Source organism: Berghia stephanieae, chromosome 5 (genome assembly GCF_034508935.2).
Source record: "Berghia stephanieae isolate SIO BIC M18660-M18661 chromosome 5, UCSD_Bste_1.3, whole genome shotgun sequence".
In the NCBI taxonomy this organism is placed as follows: domain Eukaryota; kingdom Metazoa; phylum Mollusca; class Gastropoda; order Nudibranchia; family Aeolidiidae; genus Berghia; species Berghia stephanieae.
The window spans coordinates 39,602,084-39,625,666 of record NC_088364.1 but is presented as its reverse complement, the minus strand read 5'-3'; the positions used below and the strand labels follow the sequence as shown (position 1 = coordinate 39,625,666).

The following is a 23,583-nucleotide window of genomic DNA, read 5'->3' as shown; positions in this document are numbered from 1 at the left end:
ACACACACACACACACACACACACACACACGCCATCAAACAGTTGTTGATGGTGAAGGGTTGAGACCCCCCCCCCCCTCCCACCACCATCATCCCGCTGTCACCTTAACATTTCATATTTATGTCGCGCCAAAAGTTGTCGGCCGCCCCACCTCCCATAATTTGTCACTGGTCGTCATCGCCTCTTGTGTGTGCGGGAAAAGGTCGTGCCTTTCATTTCATTATTTGAAAAATAAATGAACAAGAAAGGTGTGGTTTTACTAGGTAGGTAGATAATAATAATATTTAGCAGGTTCCACACCCAGACACACACGGATTGCCCGGACACGAGGATAACGATGCCGACGACAATGGATGACGACGATGATGATGATGATGATGATTATCGTGTTTCTGTTTAAAAAATGAAATACCTTAGCAGGTTCCACCCCCACCCCCCACACGGATAGACCGGTCCCGAAGATGATGATTGTGTATTGCTGGCTGTTACGGCTGTGATGAGGATGATGATAATGATGATGATGATGATGATGATGATGATGATGATGACGATGGCGCAGATGGTGATTATTTGTTCGGTCGCTCAGTGGTACGGTGTCTCTTGTCACAAAATCAAGCCTTGTCAATGGCCGAATGAGTGACAGTGATTGTTGAAAATTGTGATCCAGACGTTAAGTCCGTGTGTAAGGCACTTGACTCAGGTGTGAATGTATTCTTATCTTATAAGCAATGGCGGGTATTGTAAAGAGCTTTAATACAAAAAGACTCCAAACAGCGATCGGTACCTACTGTACGAAATGGATGTATGGTCGATATGGCGTGCCGGAGGAATAAATTAAATAAAATATTGTGAAATTCATTGAGCATGGTAAATCCTTGGAAATGCGCTTTGAACTAATACACCTGCTAGACAACTCCGATTCCAATATAAACGACTGATTAATGTTCCCATATATAAACTATTGTTAGCTGAAAATCTTTCTTTGTCGGGACTCCAAAAGTATGGAACGAATTAGACAAAGAAATCAAAGGGGTCTTTTAGGAGCACTGATTGATTTTAGATTGATTATTACATTGAAATGTGTTGATATTTATTTTATTCATTATTATTAGGGTGGTGGTGGTGATGATGATGATCCCGCTGATATGATGGTGATGATAAATAAATTAAACATATCTAATTCCCTTTATTCATCCCATAGGGGAGATTCGTCTTTCGGGTCTATTCTAAGGGAAGACTGGAATAACCAAGCGACAGCCGCAGTGCAGCGCCGCAAATTTAGTTAGGGCAAGGTGACTTGCTCAAGACCACTCAGCGGCGGGTGATCGAACTCGGTACCTTTCGGGTGCCAACCAAAGACCGTACCGCTGCCCTGATAATGATGATGATGATGATGATGATGATGATGATGATGATGATGATGATTGATGATGATGATGATGATGATGATGATGGGAACTAACAAAGAATACACAGGCATCTAAAATTGAAACATTCCATATTCAAAGCTAATGTTTTACTTTAAAAAATTGAGCTTTACAATATCCACTAAATGTGATCAAAGCGCTTTGTAAAGGGGTCCCTGTCAACAGCAACATTTAATATGTAGGACGGGACATGCCGCCTGTTAGGCGATATTACAATTTTTCAGACAAAGAGAACGCTGTTAACGGCCAGGTACTCATTTTACACCTGAGTACGGTGAGAGAATGTGAGTAAAGAGCCTTGTCCAACTATGCACCGAGCGCGAGGCTCGAACCCAGGACTTTCCGATCCGAACGCGGGTGTCATACCACTAGACCATTATAATGCACTAGACCCATGGCCGACAAGAGTACTATAGGTACGTCATGACTAGACCACATAGCCGCACTACTGTAGGAGTGTTCATTTTAGTATTGGGTAATTTGATCGCTTTTACTCGATCGACGACCGAGCGCCAAGCCACGAGTCAGTGCTCGATCTCAATGCCGGAAGAGCGAGTTAGTAAAACGATCACTCGATCGTAAAACGATCAGGCGGGTTGTGAGCTTGAGACGATCTTGACACGTGAGACGAGCTTGAGACGATCAGGATTCGAGCGAGCGGAGGGGTAACGAGTGTTTCGAATCATTTCAAATTCAAACGATCACAGTTTGCCATCCGATACCAATCGCCAATGTTTGCACACGGTAGTCTGTGGTTCTTCCACAGCCCTCACTCCTTGTCAGATGTTAGTGTGTCTGGGTGGCAGTGGCAGGGAAATTCGTATAGGTGTATCACGCGTGTGTGACAAGACTTCATTAAACCTACTAAAGTTTGACTATCACACACACACACACACACACACACACACACACACACACACTAAGGCTATTTCTATGACACACACGCATCCCTCTATCAATGAACACTCCTACAGTAGGCCTAGTGCGGCTATGTGGTCTAGTCATGACGTAACTATAGGTAGTACTCTAGTCGACCATGGGTCTCGTGCATTATAATGGTCTAGTGGTATGACACCCGCTTTGGGATCGGAAAGTCCTGGGTTCGAGCCTCGCGCTCGGTGCATAGTTGAGTCTTTGGACAAGGCTCTTTACTCACATTCTCTCACCGTACTCAGGTGTAAAATGAGTACCTGGCCGTTAACAGCGTTCTCTTTGTCTGAAAAATTGTAATATCGCCTAACAGGCGGCATGTCCCGTCCTACATATTAAATGTTGATGTTGACCGGGGACCCCTTTACAAAGCGCTTTAATCACATTTAGTGGATATTGTAAAGCTCAATTTTTTAAAGTAAAACATTAGCTTTGAATATGGAATGTTTCAATTTTAGATGCCTGTGTATTCTTTGTTAGTTCCCATCATCATCATCATCATCATCATCATCATCATCATCATCATCATCATCATCATCATCATCATCATCATCATCATCAGGGGCAGCGGTACGGTCTTTGGTTGGCACCCGAAAGGTACCGAGTTCGATCACCCGCCGCTGAGTGGTCTTGAGCAAGTCACCTTGCCCTAACTAAATTTGCGGCGCTGCACTGCGGCTATCGCTTGGGTTATTCCAGTCTTCCCTTAGAATAGACCCGAAAGACGAATCTCCCCTATGGGATGAATAAAGGGAATTATGTTTAATTTATTTATCATCACCATCATATCAGCGGGATCATCATCATCATCACCACCACCACCACCTAATAATAATGGATAAAATAAATATCAACACATTTCAATGTAATAATCAATCTAAAATCAATCAGTGCTCCTAAAAGACCCTTTGATTTCTTTGTCTAATTCGTTCCATACTTTTGGAGTCCCGACAAAGAAAGATTTTCAGCTAACTATAGTTTATATATGGGAATATTAATCAGTCGTTTATATTGGAATCGGAGTTGTCTAGCAGGTGTATTAGTTCAAAGCGCATTTCCAAGGATTTACCATGCTCAATGAACTTCACAATATTTAATTTAATTTATTCCTCCGGCACGCCATATCGACCATACATCCATTTCGTACAGTAGGTACCGATCGCTGTTTGGAGTCTTTTTGTATTAAAGCTCTTTACAATAGCCGTCATTGCTTATAAGATAAGAATACATTCACACCTGAGTCAAGTGCCTGACACACGGACTTAACGTCTGGATCACAATTTTCAACAATCACTGTCACTCATCCGGCCATTGACAAGGCTTGATTTTGTGACAAGAGACACCGTACCACTGAGCGACCGAACAAATAATCACCATCTGCGCCATCGTCATCATCATCATCATCATCATTATCATCATCCTCATCACAGCCGTAACAGCCAGCAATACACAATCATCATCTTCGGGTCCGGTCTATCCGTGTGGGGGGTGGGGGTGGAACCTGCTAAAGTATTTCATTTTTTAAACAGAAACACGATAATCATCATCATCATCATCATCGTCATCCATTGTCGTCGGCATCGTTATCATCGTGTCCGGGCAATCCGTGTGTGTCTGGGTGTGGAACCTGCTAAATATTATTATTATCTACCTACCTAATAAAAACACACCATTCTTGTTCATTTATTTTTCAAATAATGAAATGAAAGGCACGACCTTTCCCGCACACACAAGAGGCGATGACGACCAGTGACAAATTATGGGAGGTGGGGGCGGCCGACAACTTTTGGCGCGACATAAATATGAAATGTTAAGGTGACAGCGGGATGATGGTGGTGGGAAGGGGGGGGGGGGGGTCTCAACCCTTCACCATCAACAACTGTTTGATGGCGTGTGTGTGTGTGTGTGTTGTGTGTGTGTGTGTTGTAGTGTGTGATGCGACGAACGATCATAATCAAGGCTGCCAGACAGCCAGATTTCTTCTTGCCCAAGTAGTCAAATAGACCCCAAATAGCCAAACACCACAAGCATTCTGACTCCCTTGAAAAACTCATTTGTTTTGATTAACAAAACAATCGACTACAGTTGGATAAACTTATCTTTTCATTTTTTTAAAATAAAATATTTTTTTTTAAATGAATAATAATAGAAAAGCGTTTCTTAGTAAGCAATTTTGAACTTGGCCATCTGGCAGCCCCCATCATAACCAGCTGCAGTCAAGCCAGCCACAGACATAAGAGAGGGAGGGGTATGTGAAGTTTCCTGTGGCAAACGAGTTGCTCGTGTTTTTTTTTTCAAACGAATCACTGCTCGATGACGTCACTGACTCGAAACCCGCCCGAAACCGACTCGATTTTAGAGGACTCGATCGAAAACCCGTTCGATTTGATCGTTTCAAACTCGACCCAGCACTAGTTCATTGATAGATGGATGCGTGTGTGTCATAGAAATAGCCTTAGTGTGTGTGTGTGTGTGTGTGTGTGTGTGTGTGTGTGTGATAGTCAAACTTGAGTAGGTTTAATGAAGACTTGTCACACACGCGTGATACACCTATACGAATTTCCCTGCCACCCAGACACACTAACATCTGACAAGGAGTGAGGGCTGTGAAAGAACCACAGACTACCGTGTGCAAACGTTGGCGATTGGTATCGGATGGCAAACTGTGATCGTTTGAATTTGAAATGATTCGAAACACTCGTTACCCCTCCGCTCGCTCGGATCCTGATCGTCTCAAGCTCGTCTCACGTGTCAAGATCGTCTCAAGCTCGTCTCAAGCTCACAACCCGCCTGATCGTTTTAGTAACTCGATCGTTTTACTGACTCGCTCTTCCGGCATTGAGATCGGACGCTGACTCGCTGACGCTGACTCGATCGTCGATCGGGCAAAAGCGATCAAATAACCCAACACTAGTTTTCGGTCCACCAGTGTCAGTACACCGGAAGAGATAATTTAATAAGGGCTAAACCGAGCGCGAAAAGGCGATGTGGCCGACTGTTTTCACAGCGTAACTGTAACCGGGGTGCGATGAGTTAAGGGTTCGAGCTCCTTTCTAAGCATAATATTTTCTTGTTTTTGTTTGTTTTGTCCTTGGCAAAAATTCCCTTGGCAAAAATTCTTAATTTTCAACCTCAACACGTTGACACCCTTCCTGATGACTTGAGAAGTTTGATCGACTTTAAACATTTTTTATTTATTTACTTTTACTCTCTTTTGTTTATTATTCTAATTTTGGACACAGTGAAGACTTTGGATATTGAGCTTTGAGCTTTATATAGCGCAATATCCACTAAATGTGCTCAAAGCGCTTTACAAGGGGTCCCTGGTCAACAGAAACATTTAACATGTAGGACAGGACATGACGCCTGTTTGGCGATATTACAATTTTTCGGACAAAGACAACGCTATCAACGGCCAGGTACTCATTTTACACCTGAGTACGGTGAGAGAATGTGAGTAAAGAGCCTTTTCCAAGGACTCAACTATGCGCCGAGCGCAAAGTTCGAACCCTGGACCTTCCGATCCGAAAGCGAGTGTCATACCACTAGACCACATAGCCGCACGATATGGATATGAGAGACTCTTTCCTCAAAAAGACCTGTAGTTTAATTCGTTCCCATGTAATAAGGGTAAATAGAAATTTAAGCTGACTATTGTGTTTCTCTTAATTATAATGCCAGGTTCTGGCAAGCTTGGGACAATTACGACTTTGTACTTGGTGAAATTGTTCTAATTCAATCTGACATAATTTAAAGATGAGAAATCTTCTTTACTTTAAAAAAAAGTGAGTGCACAATTTAATTAATTTAGTACTTCGTCATGATAGTTATTGAAATTAATCCACTCAGTAAGCTGTTTGTTTGTTGTTAAGGGTTTTACGGCGCTTATATCACATTAATGTCATTTCGGCGCCAGTAAAAAGGAAGAGAATGGGATAGTAAAAAGTTATAGAATTACAATTAAAGCACCCAAGAAAAGGTAAGACCAAGGGGAATTGATTCAAATAAGGAACAGATGAAGATTCCAAGAGCACATTATCAAAGTACTTAGGTTGAGATCACCTAAAAGTCTCATCCAAACAAAGCACATGTCTCCAATAAGAGGGATACACTCAAATGTTTACAAATGAAATATATTATGTAAACAAAACAATACAGTGCAAAACAGAGAGATTATTTACAAGGAAAAAAATATCATCTCCAAAAACTCTAACTATACATTTGACTTTTCCCTCCCAGATAGGGTATCCGGCCAGGACCTGACAAAACCAAATAATCTCATTCCGAGACAAAGACAGAAAGCATGTTGGAAAACAGATATAGGGGGATGGGAGACACAGTAAGTACCTCCCTGCCCACTATGGGAGATTAGGGACCCCACCCAGCACTAACTAAGCTGTTGAGTCAAAATTGCCTTTGTATTCCTTGTACGTAAGAATATGTTACAGTGACTGACATAATCAGTCGGATGGTGAAAAGGTTTGAACTGAGATATTGTCAAGATTAGTTAGAAGATAAATTTTTATCAAAAATGAGTTCTTGTCATAGATGATTAAATCAACCCTTTTTATACATCTTCAGGAAATATCTGCTTAATTTCACTTATAATATTTTTTACAGCTAGTCAAGTTGAAAAAGATTGAAATTTTAGAAAAGTTGCTGGATACATTCCCCATACATCTGATCATAACTTCATGAAAAAGCACCCGATTTACTTCAAATAAAGATTAAAATGTTCTGGAGAGCAATGCTTTCAGAAACTGAAAAAAAAATTTGCAAATTCAAAAGTTTCACATTCTGACTGATTATGTCATGCATTGCCACATTTTATGAGTCCGGAGAAAAACGAAACAACAACAAAAACAAAAACAAAACAAAACAAAAACCAACAAAAAAATGAAAATTAAAATTAAAAAATGGAAAAATATAAAAAGAGAACAACTTTATAGTTATTGGTCTTGAATATGTTTAAGGGAGCGTCAGAGAGAGAGAGAGAGAGAGAGAGAGAGAGAGGAGAAGATGGAGAGGAGGGGAGGAGGAAGAAGATTAGAGGAGAGAGAGAGAGAGAGAGAGAGAGAGATAGAGAGAGAGAGAGAGAGAGAGAGAGAGAGAGAGAGAGAGAGAGAGAGAGAGAGAGAGAGAGAGAGAGAGAGAGAGAAGATAAGATATACTTTTTTGATCCTTGTGTGGAAATTATAATTCTGTATCACAACAGATCAATGCAAATCAGCGATTTGTTGCCATTTTTCGAGCTCAATCAAAGTAATTAAAATAGAGATTAAATCGCACAGCGTCCCTGGTTAAAAAATAAAATGGCGGCGCTCGACCTCTCACAAACCACGTTTGATGACGTTTTCCCCCCTGTTGTCCTATCTAACCCTGTGCTATCTATGGTCCATGCTGATGACCAGCGGGCAGTGACTTCTTATATAGTAGGAAATGCCAGCGGGCTAAGAAGTGGCGTCGGTAAATTACATATAGCCTATAAATAAAAATAACAATCGTATAAAGCGTGTACGTGCACATCGCTATAACTATAATTCAAAGGGCAGACCTTGTCATGGTTATGCTCTATATTATTATTATTATTATTATTATTATTATTATTATTATTATTATTATTATTATTATTATTATTATTATTATTATTATTATTATTATTATTATTATTATTATTATTATTATTATTATTATTATTATTATTTGTGATACAGCATTTCAGTAATAATAAAGTTCCCTTTATTCATCCTCATGTGGAAATTTGTCTTAGGGTTTATTCAAAGGGAGGACTGGAAATGCCCAGGTATCAGCCGCAGGACAGCGCCGCAATATCCTCTTAATGATCTCAATGTGTTTACAAAAACATGATGATGATGATCATGATGACGACGACGACGTTGAAGAAGAAGAAGAAGAAGAAGAAGAAGAAGAAGAAGAAGAAGAAGAAGAAGAAGAAGAAGAAGGAGAGGAGGAGGAGTTTGTTTCTTTCTCTCTTTATATTTTTTTCGTCATAAAATGCGAAAAATGAATAAACGATCAAATGTCAAATTTACGTCTAAATATTTGTGTCGCATATCGATACGTACTTATAAATTCAAATAAACTATAATTTCATCATTCCTGTACTGTGATTGTCAAATCCTGACAATGTAAACCTAAAAAATAATTGAATTGATTTAAAAGAAGAGAAAATCAATTATCTCTTACAATAATTCTAGAAAAAAAAAAATGGAGTTCTATAATCGATTCTCCAGAAATGGATATCTGACATTACACCGGATATGAAAAGATAAACATGGCCGCGGCCATTTGTGTCAGTACTGTACCACATAAGATTCATACTTGATGCTTAGAAAGCTGTTTTATTTGAGACTGTCTTCTTTGTTTTACTTCTTGAACCTTCATTATACTTTCGTCGTCTAGATTTCAAACAGTCATGAAGACAAAAAAGGTAATGGCGCCGTAAGTTAGACCAAAGTAATGAAAAATTGCTAGCAATCAGTATCATTGTGATTGTGTTGTGGCTGGTGATCATGACATGATCATTCCATTCTCATTCAGTTTCTTCAGTCAGTGATAGCATCACATTCATTCTCGTCTCACACTCACATCACATTCACATTGATTCATTGATGATTAGAGTCCAGAGTGAAGTGCCACTTCATGCCGCATAGGCATAGTTGTATGTATTAGGTAACGTAGGTAGTTGCATGAAAATTTGAGATTGCAGCAATTGTTTTCAAAATAGTCTCATGCTATTCTGCAAGAAATACACTTTTCAATGGGACCAAAATTATGACAATGTGACAATTAGAACCAAAGTTACGGGATTATTAGTCCGCAAAAGTGGACCAAAATACTTAATATAATTTAAGAGGAAAAAAGAAACTAAAACTGTGACCAGAGAGCAACTGAAAAGCGGGGGAAATGGAAAATCACGGTTATTTGGGATGGAATACATATAAAACCATATATCAAAATGATCGCAAAGGAAAGACGAAGCAAATTTTTAAAAAATTAAATGATTATTATGCAATATTATGCAACGTCATGCAATTACATAACCCTAGAAAATGAAAAAAAAGACGCGAGGAACGGATAATAACTTTAAAAACAGATTTGAGGGTGGTCTTCTTCCAGAGCATGCTTACAATACTATGGCTATGATTAATTTTGAACACAAAAATTGTTAAAACAAGAGGAAAGGAGCGTAAACATATGAATTTAGACACTAAAGTTGTGTCCTTGGGGAAGGCACTTAATATTTGGCATTGGCAAATGAGCAACAGACGAAAGATGACTGGTATTCGGAGAGAAGAAAAAAAAAACAAAAAAACAATGAACAGGGCTAGAAATAAAGTTGAACAAGTGTCAGTAAATGCAACTTGCAAATGTACTGCCCAATGTTTTTGCATCCTTGGACAAGACATTTGGGCACCAACAGTACTCGGGAGAAACAAGCTTGCCGCTTTATATATGCAAACATGGTCAGTGATAAAAATGCAAAATTAAAAACAAGAACTACATAAGAGTGGTAGAGAAAACTTAACCTGAAAATGCAAAATTGAATATTACGTAACATATTACATAATAACAAACAATAAGCCGATAAATACCGACACTTTGCAAACTTTCTGCAACATAGGCATGTCATATATCAAACTGAACATCTCGAAGAGATGTATCATATGACTAACTATTAAACTACATTAAAATTGAAATGAACTTTAGAAAATTTGATAATTGCTTTGCATTCAACATCACTAAGAGAACAGATTAAAGGGTACTCACGTACTGACTCGCTTAAATCCATAAGATGGCTGATATGTGGCAAAAGACAGAAGACAACAAAATCTAGGCACTCTGGGTTGTTGGCTGCATGGAATGTAGACACAGGCAATATCCAGGTAATGATACTGAATAAATACATCGAAGTCCAAGCAATGATACAGAAGTAGTTGGGGGAGACTGACGATCGAATTCATGTTGTTACTTCAATTTCATATTTAAAATACAAGGCAGATTATTGGAGCTGGAGGAGGCAGTCGACGGGAGTTGGAGGTGGCAGACAATCAAATTCATGTCGTTATTTCAGTCTCATATTTAAAAATACAAGACAGACGACTGGAGTTAGAGGCGGCAGACGACTGGAGTTGGAGGTGGCAGACAATCAAATTCATGTTGTTATTTCAATTTCATATTTAAAAATACAAGGCGGATTATTGGAGCTGGAGGAGGCAGATGACGGGAGTTGGAGGTAGCAGACAATCAAATTCATGTTGTTATTTCAATCTCATATTTAGAAATACAAGGCAGATTATTGGAGCTGGAGGCGGCAGACGACGGGAGTTGGAGGTGGCAGACAATCAAATTCATGTTGTTATTACAATTTCATATATTCAAAAATACAAGGCAGATTATAGGAGCTGGAGGTGGTAGACAATCAAATTCATGTTGTTATTTCAATCTCATATTTAGAAATACAAGACAGACGACTGGAGTTCGAGACGGCAGACGACTGGAGTTGGAGGTGGCAGACAATCAAATTCATGTTGTTATTTCAATCTCATATTTAAAAATACAAGACAGACGACTGGAGTTCGAGGCGGCAGACGACTGGAGTTGGAGGTGGCAGACAATCAAATTCATGTTGTTATGTCAATTTCATATTTAAAAATACAAGCAGATTATTGGAGCTGGAGGAGGCAGACAATCAAATTCATGTGTTATTTCAATCTCATATTTAAAAATACAAGACAGACGACAGGAGTTAGAGGCGGCAGACGACTGGAGTTGGAGGTGGCAGACAATCAAATTCATGTTGTTATTTCAATTTCATATATAAAAATACAAGGCAGATTATTGGAGCTGGAGGAGGCAGACGACTGGAGTTGGAGGTGGCAGACAATCAAATTCATGTTGTTATTTCAATCTCATATTTAAAAATACAAGACAGACGACTGGAGTTCGAGGCGGCAGACGACGGGAGTTGGAGGTGGCAGACAATCAAATTCATATTGTTATTTCAATTTCATATTTAAAAATACAAGGCAGGAAATGAAACATGAAAATGTGGTGTCATAATGAACGTCTGACTCTGAAAACAAAAAAAGTACTTCGATTATGATTAAATCAACAAAATTAAAAGTTATATAATAATTTTTGTTGTGGTAAAGAGTAAAGTAATGAATGAAATATACTTGAATTGGCTCTATCATGCTATTCTGTATTATTTGTATTGAAATTAACCACATTAAATTAAACCAACACACTTAACCTGCAGAACAAACAAAAATAAAAGATAAAAAATAATATCAGTGGAACATAATTTTTAGTTGTCCGGTATCATCCCAGTTAAAAAGTCATTTCAGTTTCAACATTCATTCATAAAATAAAACTAAAATTATGGATGGGACTATTTTCAGTCTTTTTACAGCAATTATTTAGCTTGAAATTATTTATACAAGTCACAAAAGCAAACACAGTCGATAGTTTACAGACTGCACTGTACACAGGAGACTCGGGGATACATCGAGAGGCAATCCTGGTTGGCCGTCGCCAACTTCATGAACACGCATCGTATTTAAAGTCACTAAAAGACGCTTTCGCCAGCATCAATCACCACCAAAATTCACACAAATAGAGAAAAATGGTTGCGAATAATATAACATTAATTAAAAATAGGTAATATAATGAAAAATGTATTTAAAATGAAGTTAAAACTTACCAAATTTTCAAACAGCTGGCATCTGAACAAAGAATGAACGGATTAAAAATCTGAAAACGCCGCCTGATGCGCTGGCTTCTCCTCTTTAAAATGAGACCGGAAGTGACGAAATTAGTGCACAGGAAGCGATTCCACGGCAATGGAAGTAAAACTATGTTCACCGGTAAACACAATTTTCACTCCAGAGCCGTAACATCGATATCGGGGCTCGATCAGCGGCTCAGCCACGGGCGATGCGACTACCTAGGTAACGTTTTCAAAATTAAGATAGCAGCAGGATCTTTTCAAGATCTAAACGATATCTCGTAAAAAAAAGTAAGAAAGATCCATCGGATAGTAGGTACTTTGGTAAAAAATTCAAATTGGATTGAGCTCAATTAAACCTATATCATTATAAAGTGATTTTCAACACCATTCTATTGATACCAAAATTGTGAAAATCAGATAATAAACAGAAGAAAAGTTATGTTAAGAGAGCCTCGCCTTTGGCTTACCAACCTCCGCTGAATTCCAATTCGCCTTGAGTTTGAGCATGCATTCACGTAAAAGATAAATATTTTTTTAAAAACCTCCCTCTGTTTCAAAAACTAGCATCTTTCAACCTTCTAAGAAACATTTTGATTTTTCAGAACTTTAATTCTGCCAATCTGACCCGTTGAGTCGAATGAAAACGAAATTTTGTTGTTTACACGGTTTAAAGGAAATGCCGTAAATAAGCATTCATGGACTTCCTGTGTTGTTTATTACAGTGTCACGTGACCGTTTTGAGAAATTTGTCATCTGCTGCAAATAATAAGACCGGAGGGGGGTAGATATTTTTGTTGGAGCAGAAACAAAGTGAGTATCATTTCTTGTACTTGTAGAGAGGACTAGGGTCTACAACAGCAGTCAAGGTGATTGAATGAAAGAAAAAAGACGAAAGGGAGACGTGTCGCTTGGTGACGTAGAGCATGGTGTTCTTACTACCCCCTAACAGCGAAGCTAATTTTTTGCTTTCAGATAATAGTTTGCTTTTACCTTTATCATTGTTAACGGAGATTACAGTGACGCATGTGATGTAATCAAAGTCGGTTTAGAATGTCAGAATTGTCAACAAGAAATGGCCGACAAAAGTCAAATCAACGAGCTGAAAAGGCTGTGATTTTTAAGTGAACAAAAGTTGTGAAGAATGAAAAAGTTGCAAAGTTGAAACAAATAAGTTTTAAAAATAAAGGTATGTTTTGCAAAAAGATTTCTCTTTTGAAGCGATGAATTTCAAAGAACTGATTTTTTAACAATCTAATCCTGTTTTATAGATTGGCAGCTGTTCATTGTGATCCCAAGTGAAAGTTATCAAATGTGTTAATAAAAGTTATCAAAGATATTATAGTAAGAAAAAAAAAAGGTATGCATAGTGCTGTTCAGGTTCAAGGTACGTAATTGGTAAAATGGTAGAAAAATAGGAAGGTTACTTTAATGGCTTTCATCTCTAGTATTACATAAGGCAATTAGATTTTATTTCAAGGGTAGTTTAAATACATTTTTGGTGTTTACATAGCATTTCACATTCATAATCCTTTGCCCCATTTTTACATGTTTTATTTCTTTAACAAAAAAATATTTTTATTTTTACCTTAAAGGGTTCCTCTAAAAAGAAGAAAGGCAAGACCAAGTTGACAAGTTCCTTTTCTTCCGTAAGAAAAGCAAAACATTTGGCTGAAATGGGCCAGTCTTCACACATCATTCGAAAAAGAAAACTCTATTCCCCTGAGTCATTGCAAGCTGCTTATAAAGCTGTGAGGGACAGTAATATTTCTGTGAATGCAGCTGCAAAACAGTATGGAGTACCGCTGACTACTTTAAGGGATAGAGTTGATGGCAGGATAAGCATTGATACAACCAGACCTGGTCCTCCATTGCTCATGACAAGAGAAGAGGAGGCAGAGATTGCCCACTTCCTTCACACAATGGCGAAGTATGGCTATCGTTACACTCGTCTTGGTATAGCAGAGATAGCAACTGATCAGGCTGTCGAAAAAGGGAAAAGACGTCCCAAATCCAATGCTCTCACAACAAAATGGGTTGACTGTTTTATTAATCGTTGGCCTGGTATCCGAGAGCTAAGTTCAAAATTTAAAAATAAAACAGAAGCTGAGCATACTGTGAGGACATACTTTGATGAAATCAAAAAGATAATTGATAAATATAGACTTTTAGAAAAAACTAATAGAATATTTAACATTATGGAAGTAAATTTGTACACAGACCATAGTCTCAGACCTGAGTTAAGTGGACCACATCAATTCAAAACAGAGAATGTTACAAACACTACAGTTTTGATTTGTGGAAGTGTGACAGGACATATTTTACCTCCATATTTTGTCTTTCAAGGCAGTAAGTTAAGACCTGAAATGTTGAGAGGAGCTTACAGTGATGTTAACGCTTGGGTTTCTGATACAGGAAAGTGCAATCCTCAAATTTTCAGAAGATATTTAAATGAACATTTTCTTCCTCATTCCCAACGACTAGACAATGAGCCAATCCTGGTTTTAATGGATGGTTCCAGAAGCCATATGTTTGTAGGCCTGAGTGAATGGGGGCGTCGCAATAATGTAATCTTCTCTTTCATCCCAGCACACACTACACATCTTTTACAACCTCTTGAAGTTGAATGCTCTGAAGCTTTTGTTAAAAAATATGAAAGTGCATGTAGAAAACATCTTCGTATCACTTCGAATCCATGTGTCAGTAGAAATAGTGTTTGTGAGTTAGCATGCTCAGCATTCTCAAAGGTGATGAGTAGGCAACTGGTCATGCATTCATTCAAGAAAGCTGGAGTGTTTCCCGATGTATCATCTGATGAGAGTGGAGATGAGATGGGCAATGATGATCTACCTTACAGACCTTGTAGTCCAAAATCAGACAATGACAGTGTGCACAATGTAAGTATACCACATGGGCATATCATGTTTTATGTGTATGATTTCATATTTTGAGGTAAACATTGTGTGCAGAAGAGCCAAAAGGCCCATGGATCTGAAGTTTATCCTGATTTCTGTAGTATTGAATGGAACAGCAGCTGTTATATACTATCCTTTGGATGGGCCGAAAGTCTTTTGTAATATAACAGTACTTTCTGACAGATCTAACAGACCCTACCTTCCAATAACTGCTAGACAGACAATTAGGGTTCCAAAACATTTGCTTCACTTGTGAGGTGTGTGCTGTACAACTGAGCTATCAAAGCCACCTCTATGCTTTGTGCTTTCATATATTTTTTTTTTTTGTCTCCTTTATTTTGTTTTCTTTAATTAAGAAATTCTGGATTCCAGTCCCTGATCACGGAACCTGTTATTATGATTTTAAGATATTATTTTTATGTCCATAATCCAAACGTTCAATCTTAGAACCATCCACCTCTGTCCAATATCGGTCTGCTACACAAAGGTCAGCTGACCCAAGTACAGGCAAATAAGTTTGGTGTTAGGCCATGTCAATGGGTGTTCACTTAACGCACATGCACCTTCACTTCCCGTGTGTAGTGTATCTGCAGCAATCATTGTGGTGTAGGTAGCTTTATTAAAAACTCCCTTTTTAACATTTTGAAAAAATATGAATGTATGTATAACTTAATATAAAATTTAAAATAATAAAATTGCACAACATGGATTTCATGCTCATACACCTTCATGCCTGGAAATAAAAGAAACCCCCAATAAAATGGTGCATGATTCTTAGAATCCAGAGAGAAGTCTTGCCGTGTCTTGTAGAGCTTATCAAGATTAATTAGTGGTCTTGTGAAATGACACTCAGCTCAGCTTATGATGATGTGTTGTTGGTTGGTGCAACATTTTAGTCCTTGGAGAAGACTTTTACTCTTATTTCTCAGCGCACTGGGGAGTAAAACAAGTACTTTTCTCTCACCCTACTCAGGTTTAAAATGAGTACCTGGATGGTAGCAGCATTTTCTGTCCCAAAAAATATTGTAATGTCACCTTACAGACGTGATCTTTCATCACACACATGATAAGTGTTGCTGTAGGCTAGAGACCCCTTTCTAAAGCACTTTGAAGAAATTTAGTAGATATTGCACTACATAAAACCCAGATTTATCAATGAAAGGTTACTTTAAATTATTTTTTAATGTTTCTTTTTAAAAATTAATATCAAATAAGTATGAAGTGTGAAGAGATCTTTTCAGGTCTTGTTTGAATAACTTATCATTGTCTTTTGCACGTGACCTTTTGTCATTGAAATAAGACCTGTCGGGTTCAGTTTAGCTTTAGGTGTGCCTGGAGTTAGTTGTTAAGAGAAACAGCTGGATTTATCATGTTATGAGTTAAACAAGTCCATTTAGTCTAATACTAGGCGCACTCATAGATTGCTCTTGCCTTTTTTGTTGTTGTTTTTTATGTTTTAAGAACATTTTAGCCATAGCCTGTTATCTTTTCACATTACTTTTTTTTTGTTTGTGTTATTTGAGTTTTGTTTTTATTTTTTGTTTGTTTTTTTTTTTCTTTTTTTAATGTTTTCGATAAAGTTTTTTTTTTGTGATAGTAAATGATCATCAACAAGGCTTATCTCCAATTTTGGGCATAGTTTGAGGTTGAACAGAAATGTATTTATAGCAGGCCCGTAAATCTTCCGACTATTGTCGGATTTCCGACAGTGCGATTTTTCTCTATATAATCTATTGAGTGCTACTATTTTTTTTAAATAATAGAAATTAATATTAAAAATAATATTTGTTTGTAACGTCAAAGAACAGAACCAACAAAAAAGAAAATAGAGTTTTATTTCGTTCCTCGAAATAATCTGATTTTATTCCGTTTCGTACGCCGATTAAAAAAAAAAAAGAAGAAACTTTTTATTTGTCGCATCAAAGACAAAACAAAACTAGATCGTCTATCAGTTAGCTATATTATCATGCCACCTACACGCTCCGCTAGATGTGGATGTATTCACTGCCTGCCTACTGTGCCACGGGCAGCGAGAAATGGTCGCGGCAAGGTCGCTCGAGTCGTCTAAAAGGCTCCATACACGCGCGGTTTTGATCCTGGTTCGTACCCCGATCAGGCAAACCGGGGTGAAAACGCAATGTGTGTGGCCAAATACCTGGCCGATAAACCTAGGTACGGTCCATCGCTGGTCCATCGCTCGCAAAGCCCGACTTGCTAAATATTTTTCGAGGCGATCGGCGATCGGGGGCGTGGCAGTAAAAAAAATTGTACAATTTTTTTCGGATTTTCGCTGTTTTGACGTTAGATTCGTGATCAGCATCGAATTTACAATAGGTTTGATACCAAGAACTATGTTTTTACTCCAAAAATTGATGAAATTAGAAATAAATTTTAATTAATATTGAGGCTATGTGGCCGACAGAACAGTGCCCCTCCCTATTTTGTGATGCACCAAGTGGTGTGACTCTCGCTTTCGGATCGGAAGATTCGGGTTTCGAGACCCGCTCTGAGTTGCGCAGAGTTGAGTCCTTGGAAAAGGCTCTTTTCTCCCATTCTCTCACCGTACTCAGGTGTAAAGCATGGCCGTTCGTTGTCTTTGTTGGGAAAAAATGTCATCGCCTGACAGGCGTCATGTCTCGTCTTTCAAGTTTAATATTGCTGTTGCCTTGGGACCCCTTGTAAAGCGCTTTGAGCACGTGGATATTGCGCCAAATAAATGCTGTGTTATTATTTTTTGTTAATAATATTTTTATAAATGTTGCGCCAGGAAGAGGTAGATGGCAAAAGTTTCGTTCTTGATCATCGTAAAATTTATAAAGGATTTCATACAAAATAAAAAATAGTTTTCATAATTTTCAATGTGATGATATGATAATATGCCAGTTCTTTTTTTTTTTTTTTTTTTTTCCTCACCCGTTGACGCGACATGACGGTCGACCTTAACACATACATTTGGGATTGGCAGATGCCAAAAAGCCTTGACTACGGGATGACAGGGGTGGGCATTGTAACCTTGAATTATAATCTACAAACAACGCCCCCCCCCCCCCCCAAAAAAAAAAAATAAAGAAAAGAGCTGTGTGCGTGTGTGTGGTGATGGTGTTGGTGGTGGTTGGGGGGGGGGGGGGGTGCGAATGCGAGTAGTCCCGAGGAGTACCCGTTTAACCTGCCACGGGAACACTGTCGATTTGTTTTATAAATAATAATAATAATAATAATGATGACGATAAATAAAAAATCTTTATTGTCCACAAAATGGAAAAATTTCCGTGGTCTACGTTGCTTTTAAACTTAAATCGGATTGCAAATGTATTGATCTTATGCGTATTGGAAAAATACTCACGACATCTCCATCGGGGTATAACATATTAACACACAAAACTGCAAACGCGAACGTTCATTGTCTGATTGATATAACTTAGTGATAAGTTAATTATAAAATGCTGTCTAAAAGCAATAACAACGGGTTGACTAACGTCAAATTCATTCCTTCTATTGATGCTCTGTGTTAAATTAAAATACTCACAAAGTCCGCCAGCCAGAAATATCACTCCAGCCCAAAGATCTACATGGAACCTTGAACGTTATAGTCTGATATATTTTAATGAGAACTAATCATAAAAATGGGTGTCTAAAAACAATAACAATGAGATGAGTGACGTCAATTTGGTTCCTTCTATAAATATCCAAGAACTTTACTCACTCCATCCGCTCTCTCCTCCTTCAATACATATGAATCTATTCTCTCATCACTTTTTTGTGCGGCTATGCATGTGATCTTGTGAAATGACACTCGCCTTTGGATCGGACGGTACTGGATTCGAGTCCCGCTCTGAGTGGCGCATAATTGAGTCCTTGGAAAAGGCTCTTTACTCGCATTCTCTCACCTTGTTCACTGTTAAAATGAGTACCTCGCTGTTTACAGCGTCGTCTCTGTCGGGAAACAATTGCAATATATCGCTTAACAGTCATGTCTCGTCTATAACATGTTTTTATGTTGGCCAAAGACCCTAATAAAGTGATTTGAGCACCTTTATTGAATATAGCGGTATATATAGCGCAAGTAAATTTTTCTCTCTTTCTCTTTCTCTCTCTCCCCCTCTCTCTCTCTCTCTCTCTCTCTCTCTCTCTCTCTCTCTCTCTCGAAATGTTAGATTATTATAGCTATTGCTACATATGATGCGAATATCTTGGACGGTTATTGATGCTATGAGTTTAGGTAAAATGCTCACAACATCCACCAGTCGGAAATAACGTACCGTCATACAAAACTACGAGTAACCTTGAACGTTAAAAGTCTGATTGATATAATTTAGTGAGAACTAATTACCAAAATGACTGCCTTAATACAATAACAAAGAGTGGAATGATGTCAATTTCGTTCCTTCAACAGTCTAATTGATATAATTTAGTGAGAAGTAATCACTATTGTGCGCAAGACGAAAGATAGAATAACAGACAGTAACTGGGATCGGTTCTGTCGGCCACATAGCCTCACTATTAATTAAAATTTATTTCTAATTTCACCAATTTTTGGAGTAAACACACAGTTCTTGTATCAAACCTATTGTAAATTTGACGCTGATCACGAATCCGACGTGAAAACAGCGAAAATCCGAAAAAAATTGTCCACTTTTTTATACTGCCACGCCCCCGATCGCCGATCAGGGGTCGGGTCACAGCCATAGGTCATCCGTACCGCTATCAGCGGATGTCGGCGTCTATGGGGGGCTTAACACACACCTAGCGGACCCGGCCGTTTCTCTCTATTTTGCTACCTACACACATGCATTTCTCCGTTTCTCTTTTCTCCTTCTTATGGATTCTTTGGTTGAGTCTTAATGTCGATCGGAATAATATAATGCAAAAGAATTATTTTTCTTCGAAATATATATTCTTCTTAGAAAGCTCTCAGCGGAAGTATACTTTCCTCATGATCATGATTGTTTTAATTTTTTTCTCTTTCCTCCTTCACACACGACCGCACCACCTCTTCGTCTTCTTCTTCTTCTTCTTCTTCTTCTTCTTCTTCTTTTTCTTCTTCTTCTTCTTCTTCTTCTTCTTCTTCTTCTTCTTCTTCTTCTTCTTCTTCTTCTTCTTCTTCTTCTTCTTCTTCTTCTTCTATAAGAATTAATCCAAATAAACAAAAGAATCAGCATAAAAATTGAACACAAACAAACAGGAGCGAAGATATGCAGCTTCTCGTGTCAAGCACTAGATACACATCCTTCCTTTCATTTTACAACTAACTCAGACCTGGGGCCAGAAATGTGTGTACTCTCTCAAAAACTTCGGATTTTTTTTTTTTTTTTGGTACCATAAGATAACGACCTCATTATAAATGAGTTGGGGAAAGTGACAGGATTTGACTAGTCAATTGACGTGTTATATCTGTGTTGTGTTTATTAATTAATCCATATTTTTGTCCTGTTGGTCTATTTTCGCGTGTTCAAAAAGTTCAGACAATTTTTTCACCAACCATTTACAGGCCTGTTATAGTCAAGTAGTCCTATTTAACCTCTCTGTCTAAAATAGATAATCCCAAATATTCATTTGTGTTTCAGGATGGACCAGACGAGGATGTATTTACTGGAGATCTTGTAGTTGGCCACAACCAGGAGGTGACGGAAGATGAGGTTGTCACAACGCAAGAAGTTGTCTTATCTGAGGATAATCAACAAGAACAAGTTGTCATCACTTCAGATGGACAATTGGTTCTAGGCCCTGGAGCAGAAGCAGTAGTCTCACCCGATGGTCACTTAGTCATTCAAGGAGGTGATATTTTCGTCGCTGACAAAAATAATTCATTTCCTCACTTTCAACTATTAGCTCACTCATCATCATCAGACACAGAAAATTCTTCCCCTGTTAAATTGGAGCCCCTTATGGGTGAACCTCTATCGGACCCAAAGTGCATCATAAACAATGGCAAGATTATTTCATCAAATGGACGATTAGATTCAACGAATGGTTTAAGTAGTATAGGTTTAGTGGATTCTAGTTTTAATTCATCAGACTGTGATTTTTCTGGTGAGCAAGGTAGTCGGTTGATAGAAGTATTGACTGGGTCTGCACACCTAGAGGCTGTCATAAAAAATGAACTGTTAGAGGATTAAGGATACTTTAAAAAGAGGAGGATTTTTCATGTGGCTGTTTAGATGATTTTAAATTTTATAATTTTATCTTGTGAGGCTAAAAAATCATTAGAAAGTGGTCAAAGAAAGGATGGTAATTAATTTACAGTTTTGAATATTTTTTTGAGATCAGTGGTTTGCTATATATTATATTTGTATTGGCAATAGTTGGTGTTGCAAAATTTATGTTTTTATGATCTGACAATCCAGTGGTTCACTAATTAGATAATGGGATAGTTGCTAAATCGATAGAGCACCTTACTTGCACACTCAGCGCCACCCATTTGTTTGTTATTTTTTGTTATTGTTCCTCTGGCCTGGTCTATCCAGAAGGTTTAATCCTCAATCTTCTGTGACAGATTAGTGTCTTATTCAGTGAGTCACAGCCGTTTGTTTCACTTTACAAAAAGTGGGATAGCCTCAGATTTACAAACCTGATGACTATAGAGGAAGTTGGTGGACACCCGTATATCCTTTATATCTTTCCAATTTTGAGGGTATTATTTTGTTGGAATCTTTAACAGTAAACAGTTTATGTCACGCCCACAAGGATTATATACATGCTTTCATTATCAAATTTACACCACGTTTTCTGCTTTTCATGGCAATGAGAAGAAAAGGCTAAAAAATTAGATGAATTTTTCTTTCTTCTTTTTAAAATATAAATGTAAGGTGGTTTGACAAAAATACTTCTGATTTCTGAAAAATTTGATTTTTTGTCACACATTTGGATAGATTCTTATAATGTTATAATTATCTAGATTAAGTTATTCACGGATGGATGTCAAAAAGAAAAAAAAACAAAAAACTGAGAAAATTGCCTTTGAAGACAAGACATGCATATTTATTGCAAATTCTTTTTTAAAACAGTTACATTTTCGTCCCAATAGAACTTGCACACACAGTCATATTCAAAAATAGAAAATAAAGTTCCTCTATAACATAAACCAAAGATTTAGAATTTATTTCCCCCGTTCTGCCCTTCTTGACTTTGTGACATACCTCCCATTGTGGGCAGGAGTTCACTTGCTGTGTTTTCTATCCCCCTATATCTGTCAGGGCTGAGAATGTTCTGCCTAAAGGAGGATTTCAGCCTAAAAGGTGGGTTATCTCCGCCCATCACCATCACAATTCCACCTTTTTCAACAAAAGAAAAAAAATTATGAATAAAATTGACTCACCAAAACCACCACATCAACATCCCTATCACAACTACTATAACCACCACCACACCATCATCCCTAAGACCACTACTACTATGACCACCACCACATCATCATCCACTACTGCTACAAACACCGCCACTCGTACAACAACTACCGCCACATCTTCATCCCTACTACCACTACAATTACAACCACCACCACATCATCCCTATCACAACTACAATTATAACTACTACATCATCATCCCTACCACCACTGCCACTACAACCCCCACCACATCATCATCCTTACCACCACCACTACTACAACCACCATATGTTGTAATTACGCTTTCAACTTATGAAATTCATCCTAGTGGTGTCAGAAATTGCTGCGAGAGACATTTTGGATTGCATCTCAGTAAATTTTAATGAAAGTCAAATTTATAGGCCATTTTAGCATGGATGGCTCTTGATTTATGCGCTGAAAAATTTCCTTCTTTTTTGTGACCAGTCATTCTTACCCCTGATCTTGTTTTTATTTTTTTTTAGTTGCTTTCTGTCTTTGCTTTGGAACGGGATCACTTGGTTATGTCCTGACCCTTGTTGGAGTCCTTTAGAGAAACAGTCAGATGTGTAGTTTTGGGAGATATTTTTTTCCTTGTAAATCATCTCTTGTTTATGTATTGTTATGTTTTTTGTTTTGAATTATTAATGGATTGTAAACATTTAAGTGTATTCCTCTTGGCGGGGTCTTGTGCTTATGTCTGGACGAGACTTTTAGGTAATCTCAAACTGAATACACTGATAGTATGCTCTTGGAATCTACATCTGTTCCCTATTTGAAAAATTTCTCTTTGTCTTACTTTTACTTGTGTGCTTTTAATTGTAAATGTAGAATTTTTTTGTCTATCCCATTTCTTCCTTTTTACTTGCGCTGAAATGAGTTGCAAGCACTGTAATACCCTTAAAAACTAAAACAAACTTCGTGACATGGCACTATGCACAATGATTGTAAGCTCTTGGAATCTACATCTGTTCCCTATTTTTGCTATTTCTCTTTGTTTTAATTTTCTTGTGTGCTTTTAATTTTAAAACTAACTTTTTGACAATCCCGTTTTCTTCTGTTTTAGTGGCACTAAAATGACCTAAATGTGTTGCAAGTGTTGTCAAATCCTTAAATACAAAAACTAAACAAATCATCCAACTGGTAGTCTAAAACCAATACAAAGAGAGGAGTTTTGTCAATTTAATTTATTCTTTTAATTGTAAACAACCATCT

General features: G+C 37.8%; 1 protein-coding gene across 1 annotated transcript; it reads left to right on the top strand.

Moving 5' to 3' along the window:
• Window positions 1-8,623: 8,623 nt before the first annotated feature.
• Window positions 8,624-23,085, top strand: LOC144972897 (uncharacterized). The gene is made up of 3 exons (XM_078914695.1): window positions 8,624-8,808; window positions 13,704-15,005; window positions 20,588-23,085. Exons 1-3 carry the CDS (start codon window positions 8,794-8,796, stop codon window positions 21,137-21,139), a joined length of 1,869 nt encoding a protein of 622 aa, XP_078770821.1. The 5' UTR covers window positions 8,624-8,793; the 3' UTR covers window positions 21,140-23,085.
• Window positions 23,086-23,583: the final 498 nt, after the last annotated feature.